This window comes from Pagrus major, chromosome 8, assembly GCF_040436345.1.
Source record: "Pagrus major chromosome 8, Pma_NU_1.0".
Taxonomy (NCBI): Eukaryota; Metazoa; Chordata; class Actinopteri; order Spariformes; family Sparidae; genus Pagrus; species Pagrus major.
In genome coordinates, this window is record NC_133222.1 from 1948096 (window position 1) to 1964649 (window position 16554).

Genomic DNA, 16554 nt, shown 5'->3' on the forward strand with positions numbered 1-16554 from the left:
CGGCGAGGATGCCAGCGGGGGGGGAGACGTTTCCGCCAAGGTCTGAGTGACTGAATGTGTCTCTGAGCTCCAGCAGGACACACGGAGACGAGAGTTCAGACACTTTTTTTGTTGTTTTCTTGGTTGTTTTGTGACGCCGGCACCACCGCGAGAGACTGAGCTGAGAGGAAGTCACGCCATCATGTACGCAGACAGACGAGCAGTCGTCATGTTCAGGTCAACATGGAGTCGATGGAAATAAATGTTTGGAAATAAGGATTAAACTTGTTTGTTACATTTATCTTCACACGTCATCAAACTGACATCTAAACGCTGAAATCACACTCTTTCAAAAAGTCCGTCTTTACTCGGATCTTTCTTTTGATTATCTTCAAAATATGATGAAGTTTCACAAACTCACTCAGGACTTTTGGCCGTTAGATGAAGATGAACTCTCGGTAGCGAGGAGACATCGTCTTGAACGACTTTATGAACCTGTCAGTACAAATAAAACTCTGAAACAGACGCTCAACTTATCAAAAGTCAATTAAATCCATCTGAAAGCCAACAAAGAAATGACTCTGTTAATGAAGTTATTAAACACGACAATATAAAAGTCTGGCTCCGGACATACAACTTATTTTGGGAAACATGTTTATTGGGTATTAATTTCATGTTGCTTAGCTTAGCATAAAGACTGGAAACAAAGGGAAACAGTTAGCCTGTTTTCAGATGTTTAATGCACCTGCCAACGCCGTTAAATCATGTTCTCTTTGTCCACAGAGTACAGTTTGTGTTTGGACGGAGCCTGGCTAGCTGTTTCCCTCTGCTTCCAGTCTTTATGCTAAGCTAAGCTAACCACATCCTTACTCCATATTTTAACACACACACACACGTTTGATATCTGTCTTCTCATCTCACTGTTTCTTAAAAAATGTTGAATTATTCCTTTTAGACGGAGACAGACTGAAGAAAACTTCTAAACAAGAATCTAAAAATCTTGAGAGGAGTTTTTCTCTTTAATGATGCGATAAGAGAAGATCTTTGTTAATCTTTTAATTCAAATAGTTCAAACTTCAAACATTTCAAATGAAACCGAGAGACAGACGACTTCAGTGTTTCCATGTGACGATTGTTCCTTTATAAAACAACATTAAAGCCACTTTAAGACATTTTAAGGGGTAAAATCAGGGAGAAGATCTGGTTTTAAAGGCTGTTTAAGGACTTAAAGGCTTCAGTTTGCCTCAGGGAGGGCGGTTTGCAGAGCGGGGCTGGGCCGGGTGTATTTCAGGAGCTCGTTGGCCCATTGGTCTGCCCGGGAATCCATTTCCATAAAGAGGATCTGGGCATTTTGCTGAGGCATCGCAACCCACCATATATACCCTATTTCATTTTTCACTGTGTGGCTTTGGCAGTGTCTCCTTTTCTTCCACCCAGTGTGTCTTCTTCTTCTTCCTCCTGTCCATCGGTGAGAAATCTTCTTTTTATTTTGTGTCTTTATTTCCCTGCAGCCTCTGTGAGCCTCTCTGAGAGCAGCATCTTTTATTTTACCACAGCAGAAAACAAATAGACGTCGAGAGCAGTCGCAAATCAGCCCGACTTCAAACTTCTAAAGATCCTAAAAGAGGATCGCAGACGGTTTGTTTCTCCACCTTTGACCCGTCCTGACATCCAGAACTCGCTTTCTACATGTTTGCTGCTCACATTTGACCTTTTTTCCTGACAGACCTGAATTTACGAGACCGGTTCAGCTTCACTGTGTTTTATGGTCCTGAAGATGTTTGCGGCTCATTCTTAGAAAGAAACTCTTCACAGATAAAACATCTTATCGTGATGCTTGAAGGATTTACAGCCAGACAAATATCCTGATTCAGTTTTACAAACCTGTTGTTGACTCAGATCAGTGAAACTTGTGCCATGTGCTTTTGCAAAACATGTGAAAATGTAATTTGTTTAAAGCTTATTTGGTTTTAAATTTCAGCTTCTGTGACAACAACTAATTGTTTAATTAATATGGATGTTATGTTGATGATATTCATGATTAATAATGTATCAGTCTGAGTGTCTGCAGGATCCATTTCTTTTATTTTTAGCTTGATAGTTTCTGTATGTTTGTGTCCCTGTGAATCAAAAAGCTTAATTCATGAGATCATCTCTCCTGATCTGGACTTCCAACATTCACAGTAACTTAAAATGAATCAGTGATTAACTTTATTTAATTATATTCCACTGGAGACATTTTTCAAATCAACTCGTCATCCGATCGGCTCATAAACGCCACAGACACGACACTCGATCTCGACCGTCCCAGTTTAAATCAGTCGACGTCGCTGCTCTTCAGCTGTGGCCTCGGATCACGTTACCGTGCAGAAAATTCCCGTCCGTCCGTCTCCATCAGCAGAACATGCTGATCTCAGAGAACCTCACGCTGACGTCCTGATCTGAAACTGCTACGGTGTTCAGCAGAGGTCAAAAATACTCAAATGTCTGCTCTGCTTGACGTTTGTCTTCATGCAGGTTGTGAACCGCACAAAACGCCGAGATGTCTGAGTAAGTCTGAACGGCAACTACATCATGTTTACAAGCACAACATCTGCTTAAATGATAGATTTTAATAATTAATATTATCCTGAGATTAAAACATAAATCTGCTTTATTTCAAGATAAGAAGTGTAAGATCATAGCAGTGAAAAGTGAAATTATCTTTCACAAAGAAGAAAAGCTTCAGAGTGAATATGATGTTCATCGTTTATGTTTTCTATGTTCTTCCTCCTAAAACAGGAAAAAGCTGACCTCAAGCCGCAGGCATCACCTCAAGGTAAACCGGCTGTATTTAATTATAAATGCATTTGTTACAGTTCTTGATAAAAATTCAAGGGTTTTCCTGAAAATATTTGTGAAAAAAAACAAAAATCCATAAAAAGACCAAAAAGCTCAACACGTCTGACTCCCTGTCTGTGTCTGTTGTGTCGTTGCAGAGCCTGATCCTGCAGATCGCTCAGAACTGGCTCGAGCAGGAGAAAAAGGAAAACGTTGCGGCTAAGGAGGCCTACATGGCCGAGCACTGTCCCGCCCCGGACACGAGCGGCGACCAGAGCGCCCTGATGGTGAGACGCTTATGGAGCCGCCATTTTGTAAAAGACATTCAGCAGTGGTACAGAGACGAAGTCTAGCTTCTATGACCGGTTAGCTTTAATGCAGTTACACCTACTTTATATCTATATCATGTTATTAAGTGCTAGCAGCACTCTGCCATGATGAATGTGCATCCTGGAGCATTTAATTATCATTATTAGCATCATTAGCATCATTCACTCACTCGTTCACTGGCCTGTGTGTGGATCCAGCGTCTTCACATTCTGGAGGAAGAAATGTGTTTAAAACACGTTGAAGCTGCTGAATCGTGAAATGAATCTGATTTATTCGTCAGTGTTTTCAGTACAAAATGTCAAAATTCAGCTTTAATGTCAGAACATTCACCCGATATGTGCCACACGAGGTGCAGCTGTACTCGTGTTTATATCTGTAACGTGAGAACTGTGTTCGCATGCCGACAGGAATACTGCAAGAAGCTCCACGCCCTCATCGACGGGATCGATGAGGAGAGGTACGACATCGAGTCCAAAGTGCAGAAGGCCGACAAAGAGGTAATCTCCCCCCGACACGGTCACAGAGACCTTCTCACGGACGGGAAACTGAAATAAAAACCTTCTCTCTGCTCGTAGATCGAGGACCTGAAGATCAAGGTGGTGGATCTGATCGGTGTGAAGAAACCCGCTCTGAAGAAAGTGCGTATGTCCGCCGACACCATGTTGAAGGCTCTGCTGGGCTCCAAGCACACGGTCAACATGGACCTGAGGTCCAACCTGAAGCAGGTGAAGAAGGAGGTGAAACAGGAGGTGAGTCTCTACAGCCGGACGTTCAAACAGGTACGAGCAGCAGCAGGAGGTGGACAGACACCTGGTGACTGTCAACTGTTTGTGTCTTGCAGCCTTCGGAGGCGGTCGGCGACTGGCGTCAGAACATCGAGGAGAAGGCTGACAGGAAGAAGATGTTCGAGACCTCCTAAAGATTTTAACTCCGCTGCAGCAGTCGCTCGTGTCGCTGCTCATTGTCTTTCTGTTTATATGAACTCCACGTGTCTTACTGTCAATGTGTTGTTGAACCGAGCGGCTGCTTTACGTTGGGGTGAGGTCGCAGCAGGTTAGCGTGTCGGAGAGGAGGCAGTCAGTCGTGTTGAGGATCTTTTCTCTTGTCTTGTTTGACACTTCGTCTGGAGGAGGAGGAGGAGGAGAAGGAGGATGAGGAGGAGGATGAGGAGGAGGAGGAGCAGGAGCAGGAGGAGTGTGGAGAGTTTCTGCAGGTTCACACAACAACAACAACAACAAGTCTTAAACTCCACACAGGAAACATTCACACAAACTTAAAAACAATAAAGTCGTATGTGGAAGAAAATAAAAAGTGGATTTTGTTTTTGTGTGTCTCATTTTTAACACAGCACCACAGAAAATATATGACATTTCTTTACTCGACGCCACGAATAAAGTCTCGTTATGTAAAATAATTTTGATGAAGGCGTTGATCCTTTTTGCTTCATGATTATTGATTATTGTCCTGTAGATTTTTCTATAAAATCTTTGTTTTTTCTTCCCAGGAAACCAAAACAATTAGAATTTTTTTTTTGTTAATTTTGCTGGAAATACTAAAACAATTGTATTTTAGTGAATACAGGTTCAGCAGGAGAGAAATGAATAATACATCAGCATTATTTATTTATTCTGATTACATTTCTACATCGATAAAAAAGTAAAAACTGACCCGACATTAAGACAAATGATGGTGTGATCTATCAGTCGTATGATGCACAATTAGGGGTGTCACAATATCACGATATTCACAATAACTGTGATATTAAAAGATGAAATATTGATATCATGTTAATTATACATATATGATGATATCTTGCATCTGCATCTTTTGTTTATGAGTTCATCTGCTTGTCTTTTCACCTGTAACTGATATTATTTCTTTCTTTTTCTAAAGTTTTGGTTACAGACCCTCCAGACACTCTACAGTCATTCATTTTTATATTTTATTTATTTTTAACACACAGAAAACAAAGTCAAAGATGATCTATCATGATAATATCGTTCTCCTGAATTCATTCGGCCACGACATCGTGTCGGCTCTGCACGATGACGAGGAGCGGTGGACTCTGTGTTTGTAACATCGATGCTCACACCGACTACATCATCACCACCGTTAGAAAAGATGCACTACGTGTTTATGTATTTCTGTATATGAATAACTGTGTTTATGTTCTGTAACTCATGTTGCACGAAGGACTTTCACTTCGTTGTATAATGATGAATAACTTGCACAATTTGGGATTTTTGCTGATATCTAATATTTTCGTGATTTAAATCGTCATGTTCGTTTCAGTCTATGTTCACACCGATGACGTGCTGATGTTCTCGTGCGTCCTGGTTTGGATCGTTGTCCTTGTTTACATTCAGAGTCACAGCTTTAAAATGTGCAGACAGCAGCAGCTTCAGATGAAACCTGACTCTGTGAGCTGAACGTCACAAGGCCACTGACTCCTCCGACCCGTCTGCGCCTCTTATATATGATTATATAAATAAATATAACATAAATAATATTCCTCATCCAGATGGTGAGAAGAGTCTTTAAGGATTCTGGGATACAGAACAGTGTTGTCGTATTAAACTCAGAAAAATGGATGTTTACCTCTGTGACTCACTCCTGACTGAGGAGGTATATAAATGTTCTGCAGGCGTTCAGCTGGTGTTAATATCAAACTATTACTGCCTGCAGATCAGCGGCTGAATGTTCGTAACGACCTGTCGCCATCACAGTCACGTGACAGCTGACTGAAAAAGTGTGAATCCAGAAATGTATCTTCCTTTGTTTTAAATACGTGTTCTGGTCACGTCTGATGTGGCTTAAATGAGAAAAACACATCATTCAGTGCTTTTAGTGTGAAGAAAGTCTGACTCACAGGAAGTACACTGTGTAAAAGCCTGTGATTGGCCAACGTATTCCGATTCTCCGCCCCTTTTACCGTCTCCATGTTTAACATTCAAAGTCTCCGTCGCTGCATGAAACAACAACCTGACAAGCAGACGAACAAACTTTTGGATCGAGCTGTGCGACCTGCTGGGTTCTTTAGTGGGATTTACTCCAGAAGTACTGACACAGCTTCTTTACTCCAGTAAAAGTAATCGAGTACAGGCTCTGACATGTACTCAGAGTATCAGAGTAAAAAGTCTCCCTCTGAAGGACATTTGTGGTCAAAGCTAACTGAAGCTCACGTCATATTAATATAATTCAAAGACTATTAAAGTTAAAGGTAGAGTCAGTAGGATTTGTCCCAGCTGGTCCTGAACGCACCACAAAGATAGTTGATAGTTGAGTCTCATTCCCAGGACGTCAAACAGCCACATGTTGGGTTGGTAAAGCGTCCCGAGCAGCAACAAAGTGAGAAAATAAGAAACTCTCTGCAGATACGAGACACTAACACGCCTTTTCTCCCCATTCAGCCTCCCTCTCTGTCTGTTTACGTCTTCTTACGTCTTTGTTTCGTCTCGCTGCGTCTGAGATCAGTCTGGTGATGTTGGGAAGGCGGCGTGCGATGACGCCAAATAACAATAATCCATAATTCACCTCAAATGCATCAAACTAAAGTAACGAGGCTGTTTGAAGCTGTGAGGAGGAGAAAGTTCAGGTGTTTGTGTTCAGATGTAGAGAGGGAAAGTCTCAGAGATACTCAGGTACAGGACAGATACTGAAACATCTACTGAAGTACAGTAACTAAGTATCTGTACTTTGTTACATCTACCTAACTTTTTTTCAGTGGTACCATCGCTGCATCCTGGGCTTTGTGCCGGCCCAGATGATTGTGATTGGTTGGATTCTGGAGTTACGAGACTAGAAGGAAGGAAACTCCCAAAAAGTTCTTGTAGTTCTCAACTCAGGGCTGCTTTCAGAAACACCCCTCCCTACACACACACACACACACACACACACACACACACACACACTGACACTCTCCTTGTATGGTGCTGTGAGCTCTGCCTCCGGGCCTGCTGGGGGCCCGGAGCTCCGGGGCCTCTAAAGTTTCCTCAGCAGCTAACTTTATCCCGCCGGCCTCCGAGGGAATGTGAGGAGACGCCTCAGAGTTATATTTGGATCATGTGACTTCACCAAGACTGCCTTTAAAAAACGCCATGTTTTCTCTCCGTCACCAGTCGGCTGGGCTCGGTCCGATGGGCTCGGTCCGATGGGCTCGGTCTGATGGGCTCAGTCAGATGGGCTCGGTCTGATGGGCTCAGTCTGATGGGCTCAGTCAGATGGGCTCAGTCTGATGGGCTCAGTCCGATAAGCTCGGTCCGATGGGCTCGGTCCGATGGGCTCAGTCTGATGGGCTCGGTCCGATGGGCTCAGTCCGATGGGCTCAGTCTGATGGGCTCGGTCCGATGGGCTCAGTCAGATGGGCTCAGTCCGATGGGCTCGGTCTGATGGCTTGGTCTGATGGGCTCGGTCCGATGGGCTCGGTCCAATGAGCTCAGTCCGATGGGCTCGGTCCGATGGGCTCAGTCAGATGGGCTCAGTCTGATGGCTTGGTCCGATGGGCTCGGTCCGATGGGCTCAGTCCGATGGGCTCGGTCTGATGGGCCTTTAATGTCTGTAGCAGAGTTCCTGTGAACAAAACCTTCAAGGAAACATTTCCAAAGTGAATCCACGCCTCCGTCTGAGACTAACGCTGTCACGTCTCCTCTCTGCTCCACCAAACAATAAATACAGAATAAATCAGCTACAACTGATTCAAAATTCTGTCACAACACGTCCTCCCACATCAGCACTCGGCTCCTCCGGCTCCTCCGGCTGCTCCTCAAACACAACTGAAACATCTGGTGAAGCTGTTTTCAGCCGTTACGTCCGAACAGCTGGAGGATCTGAAATACTGACGCTTTAAAACAGAAACTAAACACCACTGAGTCAGTCTGACTGTTATGAAGTGTCCTTTAATTTCATGGTTTAAATCTTTATACTTACTTTATTTTATCATAACCCTGTGCTTATTATCTCTATTTTATATGGATTTGTATTTACATTTTATTGTTATCATTATATTATTATTATCATTATATTATTATTACTGTTTTATTGCTTGTTTTTACCTTTTATTCTTTATCTTCTGTTATTTTTAACGATTCATTTTATAATAACTGGTGTGCATTAGTCTCTGATCACATTTTTGTTTTCTTAATATCAAATGTTTTTTTCACTTTGAATTTTATTTATATTTGTTTGTCGGTGCTTTATAAATAAAGTTTGATTGATAAAGAGGTCAGATGACGACATGTATGATACAACAGAAGAAGAACTCGATGGACTTTGTGCAGAGATTGTTTTAAAAGTCAGAATAAAAAACATTTTATGATCAATAATTTAGTTTTGTGCTTAAAACTAAACTAAACTAAAAAAATTTAATTTAGACGAATGTTGAAATCACAGGAAACCTCCGAACATGAAAGTGTGACTCTCAGTCCTGCTGGTTTTCATTCTTGCGGCTTCATTAGGCACTAATTTAATTTACAGTCAGGTGGAAACAGTTGGTTTTTAATTAGCCGTGAAACAAACCTGAGCGGCTCCGAGGAGCCGGACTGAAACCCAGCGGGTCGTAAAGGTTCATGAAACCAGCTGATTACAGATGTGCACAGTAAAACTCAAACTACAGCTGACCGAGGGGAAAAAAACAACTTCTCTCTTTTCTGTAGAGCTTTTCTGTCAGCAGAGAAAACAGACGAGGCGCTGCAGGCCGACACCGACCTCGGGCCTCACAGAGGTCAGAGGTCGACCTGCAGGCCGCTCTGAAAACTGACACTGGTTATATTTTGGGAGTGAAGCTGCTGCAGGATGATTCTCTGTGCTGGTCGTCAGAGTATGTTACATAAAAACAACCAAAAGACAGAATGTTTCAGCTCGGACACACAGAGGAAGTTAAACGTTAATGTAACAGGAATAAAAGTCTGGAGTGACTCTCTCAGACTGACCAGAGATCAGCTGTTAGAGGTCGTCCTGCTGCTGTGGATGAAGGTTCACGGCCAGTAGGGGGCGTGTTTGTTCTGTTTTTCACAGCAGGTTGAAGTATCAGGATGCAGACTGTAGTACTGAGTCCAGCTCAGGCTGGAGAATGTAAATAAATACAATAATTAACTGTTTGAACCTGAAATAGATAATATAATATAGATTATAGACCAGGAGTGGATTGTTCATCGTGACCTGTTTTTTGTGGAGTTTAAAAAGAGCTTGTCTCGATTTTGGTCATTGGTTTAGTTACTTCCTGTTTTATTTTGTAGTTATAAATCCTCTTGTTTCTTCCTGCTCACCTGTGTTCCCAGTGTTGTTTCCCTCCTGAGCTCCTCCCCACCACACCTGTCTCACACCATCCTCCTGATCACTGCCTGTCTCCAGCGTTACCATGTATGATGCTAACATGGCTCCACACAGACCCCAAATTAATTTGGAAAGACGTTATCTACACCCTCGATGGACGGTCGAGCTCGTATGTCGCTTCAGACGGGGTGTTCACTGTTAGTTTAGCAGCTACAGTGAAGATTTCAGCTTTAAAAAGGGTGTAAATGAAATACTGTCAGATCAGTTTGGGATCTCAGGCTGTGCGGAGCCATTTAATGTCTTTATATGGTTGTTTTGTTTTAAAAAGTCCCAAACTTCACCTGACTTCCCGTCAGCATGAGGACGAGTAGATAATGACCTTCTCACTTAATCTTAAACTATACTTGAATTGAAGAGAGACCTTGTCATGTTATTTTGAGGCAGATTTTAATGAAATAATCAAACATGTTTGTGTGCAGGCTTCCTGTAAGTGTGAACTGTCTTGTTGTATTTTAGTTTTCGCTGTCTAAAGGTTCCTCTGAGGCCTTTTCCTCGAGTCAACCACTTCACATTGAGCTCTCTTTCTTCTCCGCAGTAATGAAAATCACTCAGGTTATTTTCCATCTCCTCACCCTGCTGAGTCACATGAATATCACCGTGCGGTCCGTCCCCTCCGTCACCACTGTAACCCGACCAGCACATCCTAATAACTGACCCAGGCTGTAAAGTCATTTAGGGTCATTACGTCCAGCCTGCCGGAGGTCATCGTAAAAGTTCAAGGAGTGCCGTTACATTTAGTGCCTGCTCAAAATCTCATTAACTTCCCCGTTTGTCCCACATGGTTTCACTTTCAGCAGCTCGCAGGTGGAGAGGCAGCGGCTTCTTTGTTTTCCTGAATCAAACACTCTCTCTGCACGTGTCGTCGTCTCTGGATGGATGATGATTGATTTCCTTTTGAATTCATCCTTCCACCACGTGTCCTGCAGCCCGTCCATCTGGTTCCTGCAGACAGGAGCAGCTGCAGATACAACACATAAAGCCTGAACAGCAGGGCCGGATGGACCTGTTAGAAGGTCCTGGGGCTAAATGAGCTGCTGGGCCCCTGTTGACACCCCCCTTCTGTTCAGTGTCAGCGTGTACAGTTTATCTAATATGGCATATTATATTATATATAAGCTCAAGACTGAAATAATGGAGGTTACAGGTTGTATAGGCCGACTTTGTGCTTTCACACCGACCTCGTTCTGTCCGTTTGATCAGAACCAAAGGTACAGGTGTGAAACTTTCCCCGGACCAAACCAGAAGAGGTGGTCTCTGTCGGGTTCACACTAAACCAGGAACCAAAACAGTTTTTATGAAGGTTCAGACTTTCAGACCAGTTACAGGAAGCTGTGACAAGCAGGAGCGTCTTTAAGTGACTGCATAGAGACGCAGTAATGAATCGCTACTTCCTGTTCCCTCGTCTCAAAATCGGAGAGTTTTTTATGTGTTTTCAGTTAAATGTGTGAAATAAGGTTTCCACAGGCTGAAGATATTTACAAGTTCTATTCATTAAATGTCCACAGTTTAATTATAAAGCTCTTCTGTGTGTTAAAAACAGTTAGCGGTTGCTAACAAGCGTCTAAATGAGACTACAGAGGTCGTCGGGGACATTAAACGTCCTCACAGCGAACACGGAGACTCATCTACTCACTAGTCCGTCTTTACAGGCCACTTTAGTTACACACTGTTCTGACTCTGACTTTACAACTTGTACATTGATCAGTTTATAGAAAACCTGGAGAGTAATTGTGCAGTAAGACGCTCAGTGGTGGAGACGTTGAAGTTTAAGAGATTTAATTTAGTCACGTCAGTAGATGTTGTCTTTGTCAGAAGTCAGAGAGTTTTTACACAATCTTCATTTATTCAATACATTTGGATCCAGACCTGCATCACAACACCCTGAATCAGTCATCTTTCCAATTGTTAAACTCTGATCCAGTTACGTGTAAAATAATTCAGATCTTGAACCACTAATGACGCCTCTTATCCAACAAAATACCTGCTGAGCCTCTGCAGACCACATCGAGCAGCTTCACTGTGGCTGGACTGTGTGAGGCTCACAGAGACGTGGAGGTGTGTGTAATTTAAGTAATTGTGGTGCTGCGAGATGACAACCTGCAGCTATTTATGGAAACTGGAGCTGTGAGTAAACATCTGTAACATCTGGTACCGTGGTTTAGGGATTTTTCTCTTGTCTTTGTTGGGTTTCAGGACTCGACCTGCAGATTCACTTTGTGTTATTTAGATGTCTTCTGTCTGACCGTGTTGACCCGACAGAAATCAAAAAGGAGAAGCAGAATCTTGCTTTTCAAAATAAATGTTTGAGTCTATACATATATTAAAGTGGGAAGTAAGAGGTGGATCTGGGTAGATCCCAGGTATCTGGTTAAGATGCCTCCTGGGCAGCTCCCCTTGGAGGTTTACCGGGTACGACCAACTGGGACCAGACCCGGGGCAGACCCAGAACCTGCTGGAGGGATTACATATGGATTATATATCTCATCTGGGCTGGAACGCCTCGGGATCCCCCAGGAGGAGCTGAAGTGTTGCTGGGGAGAAAGATGTCTGGAGTACCTTTCTAAGCCTGCTGCCTCCGCGACCCAACCATGATGAGAAGAAACTGTATAGACGGATGGACGGATGGTTTCGTGTGTGCAGTATTTTCATATTTTTGTTGAGAGGTTTTGTTTGTCCATCAATCACACGGTGCATATATTGCATTTTTTTGTGTCTTCCTGGTTGAGCTCACTCAGCAGGAATGCATCGTCCCTCTGCTCCTTTAATGAGGCTGAATTCCTGCACCTGAACGTGGGATCAGCGCTGCATTACTCCGTCAGTAAACTCGACACGTCTCCTACGAGCTGTAAAGCTGCTGGTGGGAGCTGTAAAATAACTACGCTGCCATTAAAACCATCCCGACTGAAGCTCATAAAAAAACCTGGACTCAACAACTGAACAGAGAACGAAACACAAACACAGCTTCAGTTTACTGTCCACGAGGTTTATATTCCCACGTTAGCCTGAAACATGATCATCAGTGCCACATAAGCGTTCAGTTCGTTGTGTTGGTGTATCCGACACATTTTAATGACAATTTCTCAAGAATAGTTGTAACTAAAGACTGTAAAGACGGACTAGTGAGTAGATGAGTCTCCGTGTTCGCTGTGAGGACGTTTAATGTCCCCGACAACCTCTGTAGTCTCATTTAGACACTTGTTAGCAACCGCTAACTGTTTTTAACACACGGGTAGGGTAAATGTATGTAGTGAATTCGATCAAGCTGAATGTAGAAAAGTGTACCATCATCGGTATGAAGGAGGGAGACCCTGCCGCGATTACAAATGGCTTCGGAGGAGAAGGAGGAATAAAATGTTTTATGAGCACTGAAATGGCACCAAATACACGACATAGACAGAATGAACAAAAATACAGATGATGGCAAAATGTCACTTAGCATTTAGCAACAATACACACTCATAATCAGAGGATTTCAACAGTTTAAACAGAAAAAGCAGAGTTATTTGTCCAGTTCAGTGACGAGCCAGGTGTGATCCCCTGTCAGCAGAGCACACCTGTGTTCAATAGAGCTGCTCACACAGGTGGACAAACCTGCACTGGAGACTTTAAACAAGGCTGATCTGAAAGGTTTTACCTGTCGTCACATTAGCTCATGTAGTGAACTGTAGTGAACACAAAGTGAGGCTGCGACCGGTAACTCGGCTTCCTGCCCGACATCTGGTTCATTATGATGTTCAGAGACTCTGAAGAAGAGGAGGAGGTTTCTTCTTCTGCGGTTTCTCAAGGTTAGTGAATCACTTTCACACTGTGACAGTTCAGTGAGACCAGCTCTGTCAGAGGTGATTAAATTAACAATACAGCGTCGTATTAATTAATCTTATACAACACAGATCGACATGAGTCCAGCGGTGTCACACTACTGACTGATGAACCTCGTTACAAGCTTGACCCGACTGTCTGAGCTCTGACACACACATAAACAAAACATAGTAAATGTATTAATTCATAATCATAATAATGTTTTTAAATAAAGGAGTTTCTACATAAAGATGTTAACGATATGACGTTTTAAAAAAGCACTTTTGCAGCTCAGATATGAATATCTACGGAGCACAGAGGGTTTCAGCTGCAGCCTGCGAGCTGTACAAACAGTTGACAGTAGATTTTAGATGGTAGATGTTTCTCAGAGGTCTCATTATGAGCCGGGCGTCAGCAGATCTGTGCTGGCATGGAAACCCGTCTTTATTTACCACCACAAACAGAAACAGCTAAGTGATCGTGTTCTGGAGGAAAAGCCCTGAAGGAGCGTCAGCAGCATTAAGTACGACTTTATATCATTGTGTTCCTGTTGACAGTACACAGCCGAGCTGCACCAGCAGCAGACGCTCGCTCCGTCAGATCTTTCCTGTAGGATCGTCTTTCCACATGTCAGCTTTAATCTTCTGATGAACCTGAAACTCAATCGCCCTGCTGATATTCACAGCTGCACAATGAGGCCCCCCATTCCCACTAAAGATATATGCAGTCAGAAGTTTCAGACGTGTCCGTCACAATGTTTACGGTTCAGTTTAGGCGACTGTAGGATCATAAATTATTGCCGTAACTCGTCAGCGAGACGTGACAGACTTCATGTTGGTCCTTGTCTCTCTCAGCGTGCATGATGTCACCAGGCGGGAGGTGTTAGGGACCGAATAACATACAGTGGTAGTTGGTTCGGAAAAACCTAAAAGAGAAAGCGAGGGTAAGGTTTTCTGCAGCGGCAGCACCATCAACCATCTTCCGCCTCGCTGCATTCACGGTTGTGCACAGAAAAGCATGTTGTGCTTCTGTTGGTCAACATTTTGAACACGCCGTCTTTTAGTCCTGATGTTGCGACACGGACGATCTGAGCATTTTCATTTGCAGAAACATTAATAAAGTTCACTTCACGATCAGACTTGGTCATTTATGTTTTTTGGTAAATGAGGCTCAATAGAGACCCAAAAGCTGCGTAGTCAAGTGACTATCAGCTACATTACCATCCGGATGTGCATACAATAATAAGAACCCATAACATCAGTTTTTATACATTTCCATGCGAACGTAAATCAGTGCTTGGTGTGAAAACCGACACTTTTTGTTTCCGTAAACCATCAGCAGGCTGGGAACATCACACAGATGACATTTACGCTAACCCTAACAGCTAAAATGATTAAATAAATGAATGACCAGCATTTTAAATGACCAAATACTGTGTGACTTGTGTGAAGATGTTGCCAAAACCGCTTAAATACAAACTGATATTATGCAGAAGTTTGATTATGCCTCTGGTTGGTGCCTCATGTCGGCTCTCTGCCAGCAATTTCTCCCTGAGAAGATATATGTGGACGTGAACCTTAAACGTGGCATGAGATTCAAAATGTGCACGCTCCAACAGCAGCCTCAGGATTTGGCTCCATTGCAGTTAATACGAGTCTGAAATGTCGAAGGCGAAGCAGACGTCTCTGGGCACATTTTGTAATAAACAAGCGATGGTGCAACAAGTTCTGCAGCCGAGGCCAACGAGACCGCAGGAAGGTGTCGGGCTGCTGCTCCTAAAGGAAAAAGAAGATGCAACAACTGCCAAAAAAAAGTTCAACCGGGCAAATTACAACTGGTGACGTTCTTAATAATCCGAATGTGATAATATTGATGACTGTGACAAATGTTTGTACGAGTGGATCTAACCTCTAACCTGACAAATGGGTCAAATCATTCAAATCTCACTCCTGCAGACGGGTTAACTCCCGTCCTGAAGAACTTGTGACTGGATTCCAGCTTGTAAATTCATCCGTCGGTGGGAGCTCGGTGTTGTTTGGCTCTCGGTGTCAGGCGAGCAGATCTCTGGCTGCAGAGACGCCGTGGAGCCCTGAGAGGAGCCTCTGTGAGTGGGAGGTGATGAGAGCAGCTCTGGCATCGAGCAGGAGGGGAGGCAGGAACACATTCTGGGTTGGAGGTCAACGCTCACTGAGCCCTCTAATGGATCAACACCACTCCTCGCTCTGACCTCTCCTCCGCCCCGACTGAGGGAGGAGATCAGCAGGAATGAGCTGCTCTTTTGTTCCAGAGGACCTGAAGCTTTAATCCTGTTTCAGCCAAATAAGCAAAACAGATTTGGGTTTTTGTTTTTAAAACCTGAAAAAATCCAGGAGAAGCTGAGCCTCGTGGATTATGAGCCTGAAGAAAAAGTACAAATCTTAACAACCTGGACTTCATTATTATTCATGTGGCCGTCAATTCTGTCATATTCTGTAATAGTTTAGAAATATATTTGTGATTGTTGAGTTCAGTGGGCTTCAAACTTGTTAGATGGTCCAACATGTCACTGTCCCGTTTATAACAGCACGTTCTCATTCAAACGCCTGGTTACACTTAAATAAAGGCACCAAAACTACCTGGTTAGGTTCAGGAAAACATAATGTTTTGGTTGAAAGACTAGTTCCTAGTTTTTTTGATGCCTCACACAGGATTCAAACTGTGGCCTACTGGGTTAGGTCCTGTGACTTGCCTTCTGGGGTCACTAATAACATAGTTTCCCCCCGGGACAGCAGGGCGGCGCCTTACATCAGTCGTTGTACTATTGAGGACTTTTATACTTTATCACCTAAAGACCTACGAATCCACAACTTTTTCTAGCAGAAAACTTCTCATAAAGACGCCCAAATGTTCTAACAAGGAAGAAGATCGCCTTCCATGCACACAGATGAAATTAAATACGCAAATTATTGAAGACGATATGCACTCTGAGCACGGTCTGAGACGGTCACGGTGCTAGCTGAAGCGTGCACTGGCTGAGCTGACGACATCACTCTGTATCGAGTCGTAGAAGACGTCGGTGTCGTGAAACCTTGTGCGTGCGCAGTAGAAGTCTAACCTGTCCTATTTCTGGGCAAAGACACCAAACTTTTAAGCGTCTTTTACTGAATTTGACTGGCGAGTCTATACATGAGGTTTTTATCTCCATTAAAAGTGAAGCTCTGGCTCTCGTCACATTGATTCAGACAGCAGTCTCGTCTTGTTAGCCTGAAATAAAAGCCAGGTGCGTCACCAAGATTTCAGACTGGGCTGCAAACCTTC

General features: G+C 43.3%; 1 protein-coding gene across 1 annotated transcript; it reads left to right on the top strand.

The window, feature by feature from the left end:
- Positions 1 to 2521: 2521 nt before the first annotated feature.
- On the top strand, positions 2522 to 4359 carry LOC141001407 (troponin I, fast skeletal muscle-like). The gene is made up of 6 exons (XM_073472474.1): positions 2522 to 2529; positions 2761 to 2797; positions 2958 to 3086; positions 3537 to 3626; positions 3705 to 3878; positions 3971 to 4359. The coding sequence occupies exons 1-6, from the start codon at positions 2522 to 2524 to the stop codon at positions 4046 to 4048; spliced, it is 516 nt and encodes a 171-aa protein (XP_073328575.1). The 3' UTR covers positions 4049 to 4359.
- Positions 4360 to 16554: the final 12195 nt, after the last annotated feature.

Coding starts and splice junctions, on each gene's coding strand:
- LOC141001407 (XM_073472474.1), top strand. Junction 3,087..3,536: donor GCGACCAGAGCGCCCTGATG/GTGAGACGCTTA, acceptor GCATGCCGACAG/GAATACTGCAAGAAGCTCCA. Junction 3,879..3,970: donor AGAAGGAGGTGAAACAGGAG/GTGAGTCTCTAC, acceptor TGTGTCTTGCAG/CCTTCGGAGGCGGTCGGCGA.